The sequence below is a fragment of the Sinohyriopsis cumingii genome, chromosome 19, assembly GCF_028554795.1.
Source record: "Sinohyriopsis cumingii isolate HCF-2022 chromosome 19, ASM2855479v2, whole genome shotgun sequence".
NCBI classification, from domain to species: Eukaryota; Metazoa; Mollusca; class Bivalvia; order Unionida; family Unionidae; genus Sinohyriopsis; species Sinohyriopsis cumingii.
The window spans coordinates 8,638,442-8,660,996 of record NC_142979.1 but is presented as its reverse complement, the minus strand read 5'-3'; the positions used below and the strand labels follow the sequence as shown (position 1 = coordinate 8,660,996).

The 22,555-nt window shown below is 34.4% G+C and overlaps 1 protein-coding gene across 2 annotated transcripts in view; it reads right to left on the bottom strand.

Annotated features, from left to right (window-relative positions):
• The window catches only part of LOC149775115 (MLX-interacting protein-like), an 88,915-nt gene that overhangs the window by 26,095 nt on the left and 40,265 nt on the right, over positions 1-22,555 (bottom strand). For both annotated transcript variants that reach the window (XM_089943602.1, XM_089943603.1), the window contains exons 7-13: positions 19,878-19,981; positions 15,110-15,727; positions 11,844-11,982; positions 8,228-8,418; positions 6,117-6,219; positions 5,069-5,268; positions 4,065-4,187 (exon numbers count right to left, since the gene is read on the bottom strand). In XM_089943602.1, coding sequence (XP_089799728.1) covers positions 4,065-4,187; positions 5,069-5,268; positions 6,117-6,219; positions 8,228-8,418; positions 11,844-11,982; positions 15,110-15,727; positions 19,878-19,981 — 1,478 coding nt within the window. The remainder of the gene's footprint in view (positions 1-4,064; positions 4,188-5,068; positions 5,269-6,116; positions 6,220-8,227; positions 8,419-11,843; positions 11,983-15,109; positions 15,728-19,877; positions 19,982-22,555) is intronic.

Sequence of the window (22,555 nt, the reverse complement as noted above, 5' to 3'; positions counted from 1 at the left end):
CAAGTTAGGAGTAGACCTTTCAGTTTCAAGAGTATCCAGGGAATCCTAACAAACAAATCACTTTCAAAAAGGCAAAGGGAAGAAAAAGTTAAATAATCACAAATTAAAATATATGCTGAACAGCACTGACTTAGTATTAATACACAGCAAACCCATCGAGTTTGAAACTCTTAACGTAACTACAAACTCTCAACCAATACAACTTAATTCGCTGAATCCGGAAGTAATTTCTACTGGTCCATATACATAGTCATATATGCCAACCCCTGGCGAGGAAAAAGTGTAATCCAAGTGGACATAAAGAGTAATCCGAGCAGAAAAAAAAAGAGTAATCAACATATAACATAATAAAATTCAATGAGCATATGTACAAAATTATTTATTTACCCTCTGGACTTTTAACATCAATAACGCTTTGAGCTTGAAAAAGCAACAGACTCTCATACTGCATTTCAAAACACTTTGTATACCAGCTGAGACTATGAATGTTTTGCACACCAGTAGAGTACTAAGTGCTGGGTTACAAAGCCTGGATCTTAATTCAGTTTATTTTTGTTAACAATACTGAACAATCTCTCACAGTCAGCATTAGAATGGTAAAGAACCAATATTCCTTTCATAACCTGACGAAGAAGAGGAAATATATATTTTCCAGTTATTAGGTCTTTTAGCTGGGAAATAAGGTGCGATTGCACCTCAACCTCTCCGCATTAAGTAAATTGTCAGGTATAATGCCAACTTGATACTTCAGGAATTCCCCTTCTAATTTATCAGCAGCCTTTCCTGCAGTAAGGCACATCATATGACAGGGACAACCTGATATGTACACTGATCGAGACATTTTTTTATACAGAATGCAACTCCTTTATGAGTTCCAGTCATCACTGATGCATTTATCAGCTGAAAAACCCATACAGTTGTGCCAACTAATGTTTATTCAAAGCATATTAAGCAAATAATTTTTTTTTCTACAGTGGAATCTACTGTTAATTCTGGTAATGAAACAAGAGCACTCTGACTTTGCCCTTTTCGTTGTCAAAGTCTCTTACACAGACTGGGTACAACTTTTTGCCATCATAATCACTGTTCCTGCCTGTTGCAATAATAAACGGTTAATTTTCATGGCTTCTGCAATTTTAAGCAAATTATCTTCTGCTAAACACCTAACAATATTAGATGATTTTTGTTCTTACACATGCATAATTTCTGCAATTTTGAGATCAGGAAAATCCATTAAAATAAAGGACAAATGCAGTCTTCTACTGTTAGAGGTAGTCCATATTTTTTTAAGAACTCAGTAAAAAATGCCTCTGCATGTATTAATTCAGCTTTAAAAATCAAGTTACAAATTACCTAAGTATTGGAATTTGTAAAACGAGCTAATTCAAGGTTTCTTTGTTTTACCATCATGACCAATGTTAAAATCCTTTCCACACAGCCTGCAGTGGGCATGAAGCTGCACTAGAATCGAACGCTGTATTGCGTAATATATGTATTCATCTTTGAATCGGTTTTTCATCTTTTTCTAATCTATCTGTGAAATTATTTGAAAAACATTTTTCCTCTAACACATGCACCTACTAGAATAAATCTGACGACTTTTAGCACCAAATACCTACAAACTGGTTCAGATACGAATTAAAACAAAGGATCTGCAAGCAAAGATTACAAGTTAGAAAACCAGTCTGTTCTCTCCTAACTAAGCCATACAACTGGCTATAAACAGAAACCGAGGTCAAAAGTTTGAAGCAAAACCAGCATGTTTCTTGGAAATAGGGCAGCTGCTATAAATAGAACATAATACTATTAGGAAAGAATATGCAAGGCAATAGGCAAGCATACTCTTTTTAAATTTTTGTAGAAGCCGTCTTTTCTAGAATATGGTCTGAAAGATTAATGGGATGTTAATAAAAATAAGAAAACAAATTATTCATTTTTTGAAGAGGGAGACATACCGAAAACATGTAATCCAAATATGTTTACGTGTTAGGTGTAATTTAGTGAAAAAAGGCGTAATGATTACGCCAAAAGCATAATGGTTGGTATGTAAGCATAGTGATACTACGATGAAAACTACATTACTGACTCTGTAAGAATATAAAGAAAAATAAAGTGTCAGACTTGAAATATGTTAGTAATTCCTATGCTGTTTAATGACTTCAGAACAAAAAAGCCAAATGTGGAAATATAGTGGATTTAATTTTCTGAGGTAAGGTAAGGACTGGTTATGGTTGGTAGGATTGACTACAACTGCTCCTGAATATCCGACAACAGTTTACAAATGTTTTCAGCTCTAGTTGACCGATGCATAAAGTCTTTACTAAATTTTATATGACCCCAATTTTATACCATGTTCTTAATCAACCTGCCAGATTACACATCATCATTTCAAAAGTATAATGCCTGGAAATGATAATGTGTAATGGCTGGCAATCTTGAAAGCAATCTAACTACTCAGAATTTTGGCATGATCATTAATTATCCTGTGAATTCAAGTGTCAACTCCAGGTGATTTAGCAGGTCTGACGTTGTTTCCTTATAAACTAACTAAATGTTGCAAAGTTCACATTTTACCTTGTTTACTTCTTTGACAACATGCTGCCAAAATCATTCAGTAAACAACAGCTATTTGAAAACAAATTTTCTGTTTGAATGGTTGTCATAAAGTATTCTGATAGGAGTGTTCTATTATTTATTTCAGATCCAATAACTCTATTACATGTCCAATTAAATGTGGGGACTATCTAAAAAATCTTGGAAACAATTCGTTCACAAGGATAATCAGAATAATCTGGCCAATTTAATTTAATTACATGCTATGTGATTTAATAAGGCTTTGCTGTTCTATGCAAATCAGCTTGCTGTATTATAACAAATATATTTTAAAGAGCATCTCAATGACAATGAATAAAAATACGGTGATGTAAGCAATATCAATTATAATTACCTTGTGAGTGGGAGTTTAATCTTTAGGTAATTAACCAGGTTCAAAGATGTTTTTGTTTGCTTCTTTTTTTAACAAACTGACACCAAACTTGCTAAGCAGACAAGAAAATTTTAATACCGATTTTCTTTTTGAATATTGGCATAAAAGTTTTGATCTCAATATTCATTCACTTATTTCGGCTCTAAGTTCTTGTGCTATGCTAATTAAAAGCAACATCCCATGTATAATTAAGTTCATCAACATGGGCTATTACTCTGTCAGATATGTAATACACGAGACAAAACCTATCATGTCATCAGATATGTAATACGTGAGACAAAAACCATAAAAGGAACACCAAGGTCTAAGAGACATGTTTTTCAAATTCCATCAGAATGTGTTTAATGGATATGCTGACTGCAAGCAACATTCCAATTTTAAATGTGAAAAAAATAAATAAATAAACTGGTTCAACAAGGGCCATAACTCTGTCTAAATAGATTAGCTTACACTAAGTCCATAAAAAGACCATGCAGATCTATTAAATAATGTTAATACCACATCAAATCAGTAAAATGTAATTTGAGCTATGCTGCTTGCCAGCAACATCCCATGAGTAGATAAGAAGTTCACGGTCAGGGGCCAAAACTCTCTCCAAATTGGACACTAAAAGACAAACCCCATTAATGGCACAGCTGGGAACATCTAGGTCTATGAAACAATCTACACATCAATCTGTACATCTAGGTCTATGAAACAATCTACACATCAATCTGTACAATCATCTAGGTCTATGAGAAAATGTTCAAATCAATCTGCATCAGAATATGACTGGTTCAAGAGCTAATTACAAGCATCTGCTGTAGTTGAGATTCAAGATAACTGCAAAAGGGAAATAACTCCATACCACTTTGGCCTGAAGACACATCTTGCTGAAGTATACACAGACCTAACAAATAACATTAAAGAATGTGTTGAGGTTGCAGGTCTATGCTGGTTAAAAAAAGCATGAACAAATGGATAAATGAAAGAGGAGGCTATTATAGGGTTCCCACATCTTGATGTTGCACGACAATTTTAGAACTTTTGAGGTCAAATAAAAACTACTAAAACCAGATGAGTTTGGAAATTATTATACCTTAATGTTGCAGCGCCTCTTCTTTTCAGCGGAAATATGCGAGACTTTTTTCGTATCTGATTCTGGCATCTTTTCTGGGTCCAATGCATTTCCTGGTGAGGACTTCTCCTCGAACAGCTCCGACTGATTGGAAATGGAAATTAATATCTTCAATCCATGATCATTCCAAACTAATAATTTAAACACAACAAATATTCTCACTGAGAAATCTAGCAACATGATCTTCAAACCATGTATTACAAGGAGCAGTTTCAAAAAAGATTCTTGAAAATAAGTATTTTAACTTTACATTATTCCAGTTCCCTTAAAATTTCTATGTGCACTTAATAGTGAGAATCTTGGTCAAAATTTCTACGGTCCTGATTCGTCCGGAGTGGTCAAGGTGAGACATAAAGTGGTCAAGGCGAGACATAAAGTGGTCAAGGTGAGACATAAAGTGGTCAAGGTGAGACATAAAGTGGTCAAGGTGAGACATAAAGTGGTCAAGGCGAGACATAAAGTGGTCAAGGTGAGACATAAAGTGGTCAAGGCGAGACATAAAGTGGTCAAGGCGAGACATAAGTGTGACTGCAGTCTCAGCTTCCACTGTAATGACCTTGACTACATGAAATTGATACAAACTTTACAATGCTCCTCAGGTCATAATCATTACCGTCAAAAGCTGCAATTGACAAGTTATTCAAATTTATTTCAACATGGTAAATGAGATTTAGCATAAGGTTCAATTATACAACAAAGAACTAAATAAGAGAATAATTGTTGGACAATAACTGTTATGCAAGAAAAAATGATCTGAAACTTAAATGAGAATATGTTGGTATAATGCTTTAGTAAAACATTTACAAATGACAGGGCCATGCATCTCTCTTTATAAACCACTAACAGATGGAGATTCTCAAGATAAGCCCATCTTACATTTTTCAAACACATGTACACATGCTTATTCTGCTTGACTTAATGTCTCATTATTAAATTAGCAAAGTGTACATGGCTTAAACACTGACCTTCGCTTCTTCAAAGTTTATGGTACTGAAGCTACCAGGGCTACTGTCTGGACTGTCCACCCTGATAGGGGTGGCTGGGCTATTTACTTGTAGACACATTGGGCTTCCTTTTGGAGACATCTTTGGCGACACCTTCGGGGACATAACAGAATGACTGTCCATAGCCTTTGTACATGACACAGTCGTTGCACCTGAGGAAACTGAAATTTCATGACAGAAAAATATTGTCATATTATAATGACAGTAAAGAAGCATGTCAAAAGACATGATGCATACCATACATACTTGGTTATAAGTCAAGTCAAATGGTAAAAAAAAAAAATACCTGATCAGCCATAGCATAAAGCACCTGCACATCAGGGCATATGGTGGTCATTCTACTGATTACTCCTAACAAACTAGACAGACTCAGATCTGCCAGAACATTATGCAACGCCATGATCTGTGTCTGTGCAGTTGGACTTGACTTATAAGTATGTATATATGATAGTTGAAGAAACTCTGGCTGGGGTAAATTTCTTTGTCAAATGGGACCGTAAGAAAGTTATACAGATCATGTAGGCGTTGAGCACTGAATAGTTAAGTATGGTTGTTTTGTTGCCACAAATGGGTATTTTTTTCTTACTCCACATTACTTTATTTATAACTAAATAAATAAACACAAAATTATTTTTAAAAAGCCATGTAACTAATGCACCACAACTCCAAAGGGAAGATAGTGCATCTGATAACTACCAGTGTCATATATCATTTAATTCACACAATTTTATCCCTTTTTGTTTATTTTATTTTCATTATTTTTGGAAAATGTGAATATATAAAAAAAAATAAACACAAAAAATCTTGAATTTAAAATTATATTTTATTGAGTTAACATTTTATATTTGAACATTTTCAAACACTTTCTCACTGATAAGACCAACTTTTCAAAATACATGTTTCCAAACTCCTCAAATTCATCAATTTTTCAAGCATGTACAAACCATTTGCTACACCAATAACGAAAGCATATTATGTATACAAAAAGGTTAGCAGCTTCGGCACTTACTTTGCTTAGAGATGCTGCTAAGTACATCCTTGTGTGACATCTGTGATGATGAAAATGCCTGGCTTGCAGCTGCCAACAACACAGTGGTAGGAAAGTCATGAATCTGGAAAGAAAAGTGTAGTTTATACTTTTAATAACTCTGACATTAATTATCTAGACATTTTTACAAAGTCTGAAGAGGCCTAAACAATGAACAGCATCAATAACTTCTGCATAAATAACTTAATGGCACAACCAAGGACACTGCAAACACAATTTTATCTGCATTTTCACAAAGTCAAACTATTCTAAAGCTATCACATGTTGTGGCCCAGCCTCATCTTGTAACTTTAATTCTGTTAAGGAAAACAATATTGTTACTGTTTAATTTTGCAGAAAGATTCTCATTTCTAATTCTGCAAAAATAGATAGAATACAGGAAGATACTGACAATATTTAGACATGACATCAGTCTCTATTAACAAACATTTTAAACTAATGTGCTATGTATACTAATGTAGTATATATGTACCATGTATACTAATACACCATCTATAATAATATACCATGTATACTAATGTACCATATATACTAATACACCATCTATACTAATGTAACATCATGTACTATGTATACTAATATACCATCTATAATAATGTAACATCTATACTAATGTACCATGTATATTAATATACCATCAATACTAATGTAACATCTATACTAATGTACCATGTATACTAATATACCATATATATTAATGTACTATGTATACTAATGTACCATGTATAATAATGTACCATCTATAATAATATGCCATGTATACTAATACACCATCTATACTAATGTAACAGCATGTACTATGTATACTAATATACCATCTATAATAATGTAACATCTATACTAATGTACCATGTATACTAATATACCATATATATTAATGTACCATGTATACTAATGTAGCATGTATGTACCATGTATACTAATACACCATCTATAATAATATACCATGTATACTAATGCACCATATATACTAATACACCATCTATACTAATGTAACATCATGTACTATGTATACTAATATACCATCTATAATAATGTAACATCTATACTAATGTACCATGTATATTAATATACCATCAATACTAATGTAACATCTATACTAATGTACCATGTATACTAATATACCATATATATTAATGTACTATGTATACTAATGTACCATCTATAATAATATGCCATGTATACTAATATACTATGTATACTAATGTATCATGTATACTAATGTACCATGTATAATAATGTAACATATAAACTAATGTACCATGCATACTAATATCCCATATATACTAATGTATAATAATACTAACAGCTACCTCACTTGGCGCTCAGCATTAAGAGGTTAGTGTTAGGACTGGTCAGCCTGGTGTCAGGATAATGTGACTGGGGGGAACATCATGCTACATGTCTGCAGCATGATGCCCCAGTGCTAGACATCACTTTAATCTGCCACACTGCAGATATCATAGTGATATGACTGAAAAATTGTTAAATCTATATTAAAAATCCAAATCACACACACACACACACACTATGTATAATAATGTACTATGTATACTAATGTACCATGTATAATAATGTAACATGTAAACTAATGTATTTTGTATACTAATGTATAATAATGTACCATCTATACTAATGTAACATCTATACAAATGTACCATCTATCTATACCAGTGGTTCCCAAATTTTCATGGGCCACTGCCCCTTTGCTTATCCTCAGTGCTTCCCTACCTTACCCTGTAACAAGCATTATTCAGCATTGGCACCCCCCTCAGTAATCCCACTGCCCCCAAGGGGGTGGTAGCACCTACTTTGGAAACAGTGATCTATACTATTGCACCATGTATCATAACGTACCATGTATACTAATGTACCATGTATCATAATGTACATGAATCCTAACGTATCATTTATACTAATGTACCATGTATACTAATGTACCATGTATCATAATGTACATGAATCCTAACGTATCATTTATACTAATGTACCATGTATACTAATGTACCATGTATACTAATGTACCATGTATACTAATGTACCATGTATACTAATGTACCATGTATACTAACATTTTGAAGAGTAAAGGTATAAGCATCAGTATTAATTGAGGAAGGAGTTTGATTCACAGTGGACAACACCATTGGCTTTGGCGAAATGCTCCCATCTGCAGGGCGTATTGGCTGGTAGGCTTTTCCTAGCGGTGAGGCAGGAGATTCTGGCTCCTTCTTCACATTCAGGATTTTGGCTCCTGGATAACTCCCTAATGGCAGAAATTAAATTCCATTTAGTACCGATTTCAGTTTCAAAAATGTACTGTCTCTATTTTTCTTTTATTGCTAAACGCAGTGGTTTTATACCATATCTAGAGCAGGTAGGATTGGCTAATACACACAGAGGAGATAACTGTGTCAAGCAGGGTTACTGCCAGGATTTAAAAAATCTCTCTTAATGTTGAAAACAAGGGTGACCAATCTCAATATAGCTGAGGACTCTAAATATAGCATTGAAAGAAAAAGTAAAAAAAAATAGAACAGAACAGAATTTATGCTATAAAATGTATCCCTATTTTATTTACTGAAACCTGTAAATTGTTTAATCTTAACTGGTATGGCTGAACAGCATCTATTCTTCAAAAATACATTACATATCCATGTGATATATGTAGTAAACAGTATGACTTGTACACATTACACATCATTTGCTCAAGTTTGATTCCTAATTGAAACAAATTATAACATTATACTTCTCTCACCAGATTCATTATATATATTATACAAAAAAAATGACTTTAGCGACCACCACTTCTGCCAGTAAAAAGCAGTCCCTCAAGACAGGCGGTCTCTCATAACAGGCTGTGCACACAAAGACCCGTTTTCAAGAAGGAAAAATACCCACACATGCTATAGATGCATTTTTATTCTTTATTCATACTACCAATCAAAATACTTAATTCATTTCGTCTCACAATAATTTTGTATAACAAGATAAACAGCTATCATGAAACGTTCACTTTTGAAGATCATGTGTATATATATTAGTATTTGAATTACAAAATTAACTTTAATAGGTAATATTTCTGTATTCTGTCCATGAATTAACTTTACATGTTCATACATTTCAATGTTACTTCAAATGTAACACAATTAGCTATGACAACATTTAAACATCCTATGTACAAACTGCAGTTTTGATCATGCTGTTGGTCATATGTGCATGTGTAATTGGGATTTACATGACTTTTGCACTGCATCAGCACTTAGTAACATAAACATCAGTCTGGTTTATGGCTTGGAGCATATGATTATACCTGCATCACCTTTCGATTTAGCCAACTGGTTGAAAAACTGAATATTGTTTTCATCTTTTAAGCAAATTCTCCTAAGAGGTCATGCCTAAAAAGAATTAAAGAGGTCAGTGGTTTATCCATTCTTGCGATGTGACTGTTCACAGCAGTACTGTATAGAACAATCTGCACTTTGCCATGATTACTGGCAAAGCAGATGTGGTTACTGGATTAATTAAAAGTCAGCTGTGTTTGTCTCTGCAATGCAATTGTTCACAGCAGTGTCAAAACTCATATTTGGAAGAAAAAGGTTGCTGATTGCATTCTGCTGATGGTTGCTCTTGACAGTTCATTTATATAATAAAATTGATTTGTGCATGTTGATTGTGGTTGTAAATGACAAATAGTCACTCATATTTGTCATTTAAAGTTTGTAAAGTAGTGTTGATTTATCATTATTCCAATCTGACATGTTTTGAACTTTGAAAAGATCCCTCTGCTCTAATATTTTCCATCATATAATATTCACAGCGAAAGGCATTTCACTTAAAATCTGGCACAATTTTGGTTAAAAATACATATGGGTTCGCTACCTAATTAGTTTATCAATATAATGAATGTGAGAAAAAGTTCATATTTGATGAAACCCATCTGTTTTCTGGAAATGGGCCATATACAGTTGCTATAAATAGCAAATAAGGAAAGTAATCTTATGATATTCTTAGGCAACATTTCATTTTTTAGAATATTCTAAAAAATTATTTGTGAAATTAAAAACATAATAAAAATGACAAAAACATTTTTTATATTGCTTTACTTCTAATGTACCAAAAATGCACAATCCATATACGTGCAAGCATAAGACATAATTTTGTGAACAAATGTGAAATGATTATGCCAAAAGCACAATAGTATGTATATTGCTAACCTTGCTTTCATAACTTATAAACTGACCATCTCAAAAAGCAGGCTTATGTAATATTGTAAACACACAAGCTTTCATAATCTGTCAACCTTTGATATTAAATAAACTTTACCTATGTTACTACAGTCAAATATAAATTCTTTCCAGAGATAAAGACATATGCATAGACATTATCCATAAATGAACTTATCCTTCCTGTTTACCAAGGGTTATCAAAATCAGTGAAAAACAGTCTCAAGCAAGTTAACAAACTCAATCCAGTGCCAATCACCTCGTCAAAATGTGCATATCTCATTTATAAAGGAGTCTGTCCAAGGTCATGATGCAATCTCTGCAGTAGTAATAAACAGGGATAATCATACATAACAACTCCTCATTAATATTTATGCATTCTATTCATAATCAAATTCATCATACATCTTTATTAAATCAGCCTATTTGCAAAGTTTGATAAAAATCAAGGATATTGTCTTTGGAGAGGAAAATAACTCAGCCAATAAGATGCACGATCACCTCATAAATATGCATCAGTATCACTTAAAATAAAACTTATTCAAAATCTTGACTGCATTAGGATCTTGACATAGATTGAATCTGGGTCATCTCTTGAGAGACGAGAAGCTAAGCCAATCAGATGCAAGATCATCTCATTATTATGCACATATTTTACTCCTAATTATAATCATTGGAGATCCTGGTGAAACAAGCCAATTTACAATATATGATCATTATCTGAAGAAGAATAAAATAAAGGAAAAAAGAACAATTACAAAAAATGGTGGTGGCACGCCAGACAATCAAATGCCAGTTCATCTTATTAAATATGCAGTGGTGACCTTGCTCATAACTGTAGTCTGTTAAGATCACTCTTAATTATATTCCTCTGAGAATTAGACAACTTGATGTAAGCCCATTTGCCAAGCCTAATCAAAATAAAATAAACCACAAAGTTGCTAGAATGATGACTATTGTATAACCAATCAAACGCAGCCTAATTAATATCCATGGATCTCACCCACAAGTGTACCCATCCAAGACCTTGATAATACAAGTCCATACATAAGTTTTTATCAAAAGAAATATGGCCTCCATAATGGTAACAAGCTCAGCGCATCAAATTCAATACCATCTCATTAATATGTAAATTATATATGAACCTTACTCTTTCTGAAGTCATTCAAAATCTTGATGATGCAAGGATAGATTTCAAGTGCAATCAAACATGGGTCAGAAATATAGCTCTCGGAGTGGTAGCAAGGTCAGCCAATCAGATACAAGATTACCTTCTTCATATGCCTAGATTTCACTTATTATCAAACTCATCCCCAAGATCTTGATGTTATATGATCAAAATTCTAATTCTCCATCGAAATTTTGTAGAAATATAATAGAACTATACATATGATAGCGTCACTACACAAGAACACCAAGAACCTCACAAGCAACAATGTTGAATCATAAACAGACAATGAACTACCTGTCGTAAGCAGCTGAGCAAGCATGCCAGTCTGTGAAGTGGTCTGAGAGCTTGATGAGGCAGTTCTGGCAGGTGCTATTTGACGCTGTTGTTGCTGCAGCTGCTGCTGCTGCCTAGGTTTGGACACTGGCTTTCCCTGCTAATATTGAAAAATACATGTGAGGAAAAGAAGACCAGATTTAAAATTTTACACCAGGTCACTACTGACAACCCTCTACAGTCAAAAATAGAATGTTATTGTAACACGAGGTTGCAATAATTTTCTTAAGTCCGTATTAATGATTGGACTGTTAACAAGGCTTGGATCTAAGTGAAATAATTTAGAGGATCTGTCAACAAAAAGTTTACTATACAGGCCATCAAAACTAAATCATACAAAATCTGATAAACTTAAGTCTAATAAAATTCCATCATTTCAAAGGAAAATAAAACTGTTCCATGAGAGGTTAACATAAACTGGTTAGTGGGATGTTAAATTCAAATAACAGTGTACAAATCACATACAGCATTGACTCAGATATTGCATGAGCCATACAATTTGTCAGGAAGAGTGTTCCAGTCAAAAGGATACAATTCCAGTCCTAGCACTAACCTCTTAAAGCTGAATGCCATGCAAGGTAGCTGCTAGTACCACTTTTAGAAGTCTTTGGTACGACTTGGCCATAGTTCAAACCAGCAACTTCCTGCACAATACAATGCAACTGCAAGATTTCTTGTAAAAAATCTGAGAATATTTAGTGTCACAAGTAATGATGATTTTACGGCCATATTGGAACATTGTTATGTGTTGACCAATGTAATTTTTTTAATGGAATTTGTGCAACAACCTGTAATGGACAATGCAGCGAACATGATGGTTCTGGTGACCAAGGCAGGGTGCTCCATCCATTTTGAAAGCACATAGACTCAACTTAGCTGCTTGGAAGGCCTTAAATCACAGTACCATGTCCATTACAAATTGTAACTTATTTTTCTTTTCGAATATTTTTATAACATTTGATGAAACACAGTAAAAGAGGATGTTCTGAAGTGTGATGCCTTATACAATTTGTAGTAAAAGTTATACTGTTAGAATTGCAAAATATTTCAATTTAACCTCATTAAAAATAAACATATTTGCTTTGAAATACAGTATCAAAATTTTTAAAAGAACGTTTAATTTGATGTTATCAATAACACTTACATCATTATTAGAAGCATTTTAAACACAAGGTCTGAGATGTTTTTGTCATACATAGATTTGAACCTTGTAAACAGATGCCATGGAGGTGACCAGTGACTCTTTGAAACCTTCATCAACAGGATTAGCATTACCATCCTTGGCAATGTCATCATTGCACAGGAACAAAAGGGGACCTAGTCAGTGTTTTATAGAGCAAAAATGGAAACTTATCTGTACAAAGAGGTGCCTGTGATTGCAATAATGGATGACCCTTTACACTCGTGGAAAGAAAATCAGCCTAAGTTTCCTCTTTTAGCATATTAGGCAAGAAAAAGACTGTGTATTCTAGTGACATCTGTCCCGTCAGAACATCCATAACTCTTTTAGCATATTAAGCAAGAAAAAGACTGTGTATTCTAGTGACATCTGTCCCGTCAGAAATTCCATAACTCTGGAGACTGTTAATATTTTCATATTTCTCAACAAGAACATATGAAATTAGCAGATATAATTACACATTTTAAAAATGTAGATGTAATTACACTTGTTCTGAAACATTTAGAAGTTACTTCCTGTTATGGTCATCGAATTTCACATCGCTGCTTCAAGACAATTGTAGATTCTTTATCAGTACATGCTTTTTTAATTAAACCACATCATGTTAAAAAATGTATAATGGTGTTATCATTTTATATAAATGTATTGCAAAATACTGTAATATCATGATATATTACAATACAATGAAGGCATATCATTGAACCCTAGAAAGTTGTGGTGCTAAAGGAAACGGATGTATCTCCAAACTGTGTTCCCAGATGTGTAGTTTTTAACTTCTTTTGCATGGTCTCATGTTACGTCCTTGTGAGTAACATTGTTATAAATTATGTTCTGAAATTAATACATGACATTATTCATAAGATATCTGTGCATTTGTAGATGCTTCTTTTAAGAGTGGCACCGAAATGAAAATAAAAACAGATTAAATAAATTTGAAAACTTTGATTTATCAATGATATACAAACAATTTACTAACTGAAATTGTTTATGAATTGCTCTTAATTGTTATGACTTTTATTAACTTAAAAAATAAACATATTCATCTGAAAATGTAGATTTTCAAATGCCCTGGTGTAATGTGTAAAGAGTAGCTTCCCCTTATCAAATATCATAGTGTAATCAGAGCAACTGTAGCCTCATGTAAAAGTTCAACAACTAGCCAGTGTTTTATTCCATAACATTGGGATTGTTATCACACTATTAATTTAAAAAACAAATATATTTATCAGAAAATGTGACTTGTAAAAACCAGGTTATATTATCTAGAGAGTAGGCTCCCCTTGATAGTAACGTAATGACAGAAAATGGCAGCACTATATGTAATTGATTTTATTTTATATCATAAAATATTTTATAGCATAACAGTTTCTGCATCTGGGAGATCATATTCTTTTACATGACTATTACATCTCAGGCCTAAAAAAAAATATGTAACCAATTACATTTAAAGTTAGGGTAGGTGGGTATCTTTATAAAAAGTTATATATTATTTAATGATTTTATGTATAATGTACTAAGAGCTTCCAAGTACTAGACAAAACAAGATCACTTATATGCACAAATCAATGGGAAGGGGTACCATGGGGTTGTTGTTGTTGTTGTTGTAGAGTTTAATGCCATTTTTCAGCACACGATAGGCTATACGTGGCAGCCAGTATTAATGGTGGAGGAAGAACCCGGGAAAACCCCCGGAAAGAACCACCGACCCACGAGAAGCTACTGGCATGCTGTCTCACATACCCACATTGGCTGAATCTGAGACTCAAACCCATGCAGAAAGAGGTGAGATGGCAGTGATCCGTAACGGAGAGTGCTTTAGACCACTCAGGGCCCCCGTACCATGGGGGTAAGAAGTGCAAGGGTTGGCAATGAGAAACATGGATGGTTGGCTGACTGAAAACATCTTGCTCTTTTTGGCCTCACCATCCTTATGCAGGTGAAACAACAAGAAAACTAGCCTTGTTGAACAATCCTGGGATCTAAAATAACATTAGTACAATTCATACTACATGACTGAGAAAATATGGAGAATATTAAAGTAGCTTACTGGAACAATGAAACCATCATTTTTCTGCGACTGTGACTGCTGCTGCCGCTGTTGCTGCTGTCCTAATGAAGCTGAACTTTTGGCATGGTTGTCCTTCCGTGTCATAATTGGCATGCTGTCTGCTGTTGTAAACACAGGCAGATCTGATTTTTGATCTGCGGTAGCAGGTTTGCCCAATAGCGCAGCCTGGAGAGCAGAATATGGCTGACGGGTTACTTGCTGTTGCTGCTGTGGCTGTGATACAACTGAACTGATCCGTCCTGTTTTAGCAATATCTGAGCAAGTGACATTAGAATTGGACATAGCATTAGGTTTTCCTGTAAGCAAATTTCTTAGCTGATTATTCTGCACTAAAAATGATAACGACTGTTGCTGCTGCTGTGGTTGCTGTTTTCGTGGCTGCTGTTTCTGCTGACTTTGCTGATTTTGTTGCTGAAGAAGCTGTAACTGATTTAAAATAAATTGCTCAGGAGATGTCCCTAGGTCCAAAACTGTCTGATTATCTGTGGAGAGGACTGATGAAGGGGCCGTTCCTGCATGAATCCCAAGTGAGCTAGACTGAGAAACTGGCAACATTTCAACATCATTCTGCAATCTCGAACTAAAATCCACTGGATTCTGAAACAAGAAAAACAAAATGTTAATTGTTTCTGTAAAACATCTCAACAGCATCAATAAATTAAATTATTATTATTATTATTATTATTACATGGAAATATTTTTATCCTCACTTACACCACAACTCATCAAATCAATGCCAATGCATTCTGACGGTATCTTCTTCACTGGCAACCAGTGCAGACTGAAAACATGAGACACCATGTTAGCTTACATAATGTTGTCTAAGTAATAAAACCTATCATTCAAAAACATCTTTTTTCTTTACATACAAATATAAACCTATAACACTGGCTGACAGAACTTAAATCGTCTCATCTTTTGTAATGACATTATAATCAACTTCAAACTTGTTTTATTCACTGATAATCCCATGAAGCAATTTAAGTTGAATAATATTTCTGCTCATATTCCACTGCGTTAAAAATAAAAGTTTCATGCAAGTATTATAACATGCATCAACAGGACAATAAGAAAATCGGATGGACAGAAGTTCAAATTTTCTTGATGCCTCTGAAAGAAGCAAAAATTTCAAATTAAACTGCCACAATTTGAACATTTTGATAAAATCTTTACCAGAAATGTAATAAACTAGAGATGTAATCAATGGGTGCATAACAAAGGGTTCTTCTCAGTACAATTTGCTCAGCAGTACCTCATAAATGAGGAATTTGTGTTGGGAAACCATGTTAGGAGAAAGGGGCAATCAGGAGGGATATAACTTCTCTTAAATGATGACACTGAAATCAAAACTAATTTGCATGATAAATTGGGTTTAAATTCCTTAGTAAAGTTAAGCTGTGGAAACCAAAGGAGGACAGTCAACAAGAAAATATGGAAAACACTGGAAATTAAATGTCATGAAATGCTGGAAATTCAATATAAAGCTAGTTTTATAATACCCTGAATAAGCTGAACACTCCAATTACATTATTTAAAACTTGGATTTCCACAGCAGAACTTCCCAACAAAACTACCAGTGTAGTGTCCTGATCCATCCAATTTTACCAGACTATTACTTATTACTTGGACAATACTTAAACAAAGTTCCTTAATGGGACTGATCCCTTAATGAGCAAGATGAATTTCCAGCAATTGAAGATAAGAAAAATTTCTTCCATTCAGGAAAAGTAAGAGTTCAAGAAGGCTACTGTGGTGGCCATACTGGACATTAAATCTGTGCCTTTTTAATTTATATCAAACTTGACATCGTAAGAAGTTTTTTAATATGTCCATCGGTTTAGGAGGAGTAGCAATATTTTCCAGATGTCCACTGTGGTGACCATACTAGAACTTCAATCAACACCATTTATGACCAAATAGATCAAAGTTCAAGACCATCCTACTGGTACTAATCAGTACCATGTATGACCAAATAGATCAAAGTTCAAGTATATCCTACTGGTACTAATCAGTACCATGTATGACCAAATAGATCAAAGTTCAAGTATATCCTACTGGTACTAATCAGCACCATGTATGACCAAATAGATCAAAGTTCAAGTATATCCTACTGGTACTAATCAGCACCATTTATGACCAAATAGATCAAAGTTCAAGACCATCCTACTGGTACTTTAGAAGAAGTGATAAGATTTTAAAAATACTTGCTGCTCCAGCAAACAATTTTCATTTAGGACCAACTAGGCATCATGAAATGTCTTATGGTGAAAACTAGGCATCATGAAATGTCTTCTGATGAAAATTAGGCATCATGAAATGTCTTCTGGTGAAAACTTTCTGTTCAGGAGAAGTAATGACAAGAGTTTCAAGATGGCCACCATGGTGGACATATTGAATGTCAGATTGGAACAATTTTTCTTCATATGATGTCTTTCAGTGAAAACCTCAGGAGGAACACTGATAAGAATCTATTTCAGATAGCTACTGTGGTTGCCAAAATGGATGATGGTGCAGCACCATTTTTGCTAGATCCAACTAAACCATTGAATGATGTTGTTGTTGTTGTAGGGTTTAATGCCATTTTCCAACATAATATAGGCTATACATGGCAGCCAGTATAAATGATGGAGGAAGAACCCCGGAAAAACCCAGAAAGAACCACTTCCCCATGAGAAGCTACTGGCAAGATTTCGCACATACCCACATTGGCCAAATCCAAGACTTGAACCCACACAGACAGAGGTGAGATGGCAGAGGTGAGAGGTGAGATCCATTAGACCAGTCGGGACCCCAGATCATTGAATGCGAGTGTTTTTAAAGTTTCATGTCAATCCTCAAAGAAGTTAAGAAGTAGCAATAACAAACATGTAGATAGGCATAAGTAGGAAGACAGAAAACACGCCATCAAAGATCAATAGAGCTAAAAATAGAAGTGTTTTTCAGTTCCTTACTGTCCATACAAGGTCATAATGTGCTCAATTATGAATAATACAGCATCCATATTTCCCTGCTGTATGCAAAATATACTTACATGCCCCACTTTAAGTATCATTTAGGGGTAAATTTTGTTAAGAGTTTTATTATCTATGTATTGGCCACCTCAGCTGCATATCACACTGGAAAGCTGTTACAAAAAATGTATAAACATGACAATAAATATAATCAAATATCCCACTGGATTTCAAGTTTTCTAGACCAGTATACAACCAATTTTGCTTTTGCACCTCATGACCATTAATCTGGTAGCCATAAGATGAAGAAGTGATTTCTATTACACATTATTATGTTGAAACAGTATACATACTAAAAATTGCATTATTCCATCAATCCATATGAAGGCAAAAAGGTCAGGTTTCAGAAGTTATATTTTTAAAAATCATACTTTTCCCCAATAGGAAAATGTTATTTTAAGAAGGAGTAATATCCATCAATAACAATCATAAAACTGAAATCTGAAAAAGGTATATAAATGCTCTTTAATGTAACACTCAACAACTTTCACCTATGGCCAGGGTCAAGGATGCACCCTCTTACCTTCAAAGTCATAAGGTCATATGTTAACAAAATATAACCCCACAACGAAGGAAAAAAATGTGTGTTTCCTATTGCACTGGTTTTAGAATTAGCATAGGCAGATCATTTTTTCAAACATATATATTAAATGTGATGTTTGATATTTGTTATAATGGGGAGAAAGTGTGAAGGTCGGCAATGAGAAGAAGGGATGGTCGGCTGACTGGAAACACTTTCTTTTTTACCTAACCATAAACACGTATACATTTTGAAACTCATTAAAAAATGAAGAAGAAAAAATAATAATAAAATGACTGGCATAGCAAAGCTGATCCATCTATGATTATACCCTTTAAAGAAACACCTTCCCACCTCAATGCAATGTGTAAACCTAAAGCTTGTTCTTTCAACTTAATCAAGAACATGCACTGAGCAAATTGAGAGCTGTTTCATAAATAAGATAATGACATTTGTGATCCACTCTCATGAACAGGAAAGTGGACCAATAATTTGAAAGATTTCCCCATAAAATAATTCATACTAAAATTGCCATTTATGCATAAAAACTGCAATGACAAAAATTGGCACACTCACAAAGACTTTAACCTGGCTACCCCAAACATGTTTCTACACTAGACTCCTCCCTTTCTGCATACAAAATGAAATAACATATTCTTGACACCACTTTAATTTACAAGGAAGAAAGAGGGTGACACAATGTTGTCTTCAATTAAAAATTCATCCCAATGCCAAATGTAACAAGTGTTTAGTGCTACCTTGAGGAAAATGTTAACTCCCTCTCCCATATATGTGATAATGTGCTTTCTGATGAAAATTATGGCATCTTTTCTTACCTACATATATTTACCCACCTGAAGTATTTTTTAAGAAAGCATTTTGTTACATTTGCACTATTGATGTAAGATAAATAAAAGCTACAACACTGCAACAAAAATCTGTGGCAAGAAATTGTCAAACATAACAATAAACACCATTAAACTAGACCAAAGTTTCTTATTTCAACATAAAAAATGTCAAGTATTTAACATCACACATATGAATTGCAATTTTCTAAGCTGGTATACAAAATTGTTTGACCCTAAATAAACAAATATCAAACATCTCTTCAAGAAGGCATTTGTTCAAAACACCGATTCAGCCAACTATGTATGCCAAGGGTGATCTGTAAAACAAAGTACATCAGCAATCCTTGACAAGCAAAGATGCAACTTACCTGATTGCTGCTGTATGTTGGAGAGGACAGAAAGTCCATGGAACCACTTGTGTTAGATGATGAGGCAAAATTTGATAGCTGGCTTCTTGTGGTTTGTATTATATCTGTCAAAATTCGGAAGTAGCATTTAAATGGATGAGGCAAAAGGTTGTAAGACAAGCAGCAAGCCTTAGGAGAATAGAATACTCAAATCAAAAATATATAGTTGTGTACAATTCAAATCTAACTGCAAACTGCACAGACCCTGATCAGCAGGTCAATGGAGACTGTCAGGCCTTAACAAAAGAAGAAACATCTTGAAGCCTGATCTGTAAAAAATAGCAGGACATGGTATGTGTTGTTTGCAGCTGGATCAAGCTGTCATGCTTTATTAACAACTTAAATTACACCAGTTTTGTATAAATGTAAACAGTCTTGACAGATCAAATCTGTCCAATCTCAATTTGACCAGAAAAGTAAAATATGTATACATCTAACAAACAATCATGCAGCATTAGCACATTTCAGAAGCACAATTAGTAAGTAATTATCCAAAAGGCATATTATTAATAATCTGTAGAAATGTGGGATTGAGAAAAGTACATCAGAGTTACATAATGCTCCACTTTCACTTCTAACTTAGGAATTTCAGGACAAAACTGGAAAGAAAAACAAGCTGTAAAAGACACCAAATTAGCTAAACATTCCCCATGTCTTTAATGGTTGAGTTAGATGCTTGAATTTAACTGCAAATATGCAATCTTGATCACAAAGGTATTTAGAAATGCTTATGGTTAACTGAAAGAAAGAATTTTGGAATGAACACTTCACCAATGCAGAAAAAGAGTTCCTACAAAAGACTGGCAATGTCCATGAATTCAAGAAAGAAAAAATTCTTCCATTTATCTCCTGAGTGTTGAAACCAATACTGTTGCTCTTCAATAAGATTTTCAAATTAGCTGCTGTGGATGTCAGAGTAGCACCATTTTCATTTAGGACCAACCAGACATCATTTAGGACAAACATGACCTCATAGGAACTCTTCTGGTGAAAATCCCATGCAGACATAACTTTCTGATTTTGAAAAGTAATAATAAAAAGATTTTAAAGATGGCTGCTACAGTGGCCATAATGGATATCAGAGTGGCACCATGTCCATTCAGGACAAACAATCAGACTAGCACCATGTCCATTCAGGACAAACAATCAGACTAGCACCATGTCCATTCAGGACAAACAATCATACTGGCACCATGTCCATTCAGGACAAACAATCAGACTAGCACCATGTCCATTCAGGACAAACTATCAGACTGGCACCATGTCCATTCTGGACAAACAATCATACTGGCACCATGTCCATTCAGGACAAACTATCAGACTGGCACCATGTCCACTCAGGACAAACTATCAAACTGGCACCATGTCCATTCAGGACAAACTATCAGACTGGCACCATGTCCACTCAGGACAAACAATCAGACTAGCACCATGTCCATTCAGGACAAACTATCAGATTGGCACCATGTCCATTCAGGACAATCATACTGGCACCATGTCCATTAAGGACAAACTATCAGACTAGCACCATGTCCATTCAGGACAAACTATCAGACTAGCACCATGTCCATTCAGGACAAACTGTCAGACTGGCACCATGTCCATTCAGGACAAACAATCAGACTAGCACCATGTCCATTCAAGACAAACTATCAGGCTAGCACCATGTCCATTCAGGACAAACTATCAGACTGGCACCATGTCCATTCAGGACAAACAATCAGACTGGAACCATGTCTATTCAGGACAAACTATCAGACTGGCACTATGTCCATTCAGGACAAACTATACATTATAAGAAGTCTTTCAGTAAAGGCACAATACTGATATGATCAACCATCAAACAGAAGTAACCATTACAAGAGTTTCCAGATGGCATTTGTGGTGTAAATACTGGGAATCAAACCAGTACCATTTATGATCAGCAAGACATCATAATTAATCTTTCAGTGAAATCCCTATGTTGATATGACCATTCATTCAGAAGCAGTGATAAGATTTTCAAGATGACCACTGTAATGAATGACTGAACAGCACCATTTTCATTAAAGGCCAACTATACATCATAAGTGAAATTTGTGAAAACTCCATTCTGATATGACCATCTGGTCCAGAGGAGTAGCAATAAGAATATTTTCAAGATAGCCGCCATGTTGGGCATCCTGAAAGTATAAGCAGCAATCAATTCACAAGACCAACTAGGCATCATGAAAAGTCTTCAGGTGAAAACCAAATACAACATTTCATTTAGGACCAACTAGGCATCATAAAAAGTCTTCAGGTGAAAACCAAATACAACATTTCATTTAGGACCAACTAGGCATCCAAAAAAGTCTTCAGGTGAAAACCAAATACAACATTTCATTTAGGACCAACTAGGCATCATAAAAAGTCTTCAGGTGAAAACCAAATATAACATTTCATTTAGGACCAACTAGGCATCATAAAAAGTCTTCAGGTGAAAACCAAATATAACATTTCATTTAGGACCAACTTGGCATCATAAAAAGTCTTCAGGTGAAAACCAAATACAACATTTCATTTAGGACCAACTAGGCATCATAAAAAGTCTTCAGGTGAAAACCAAATACAACATTACTTTGTGTTCTCTGGTAGCAACCAGATTTCAAAAAGGCACC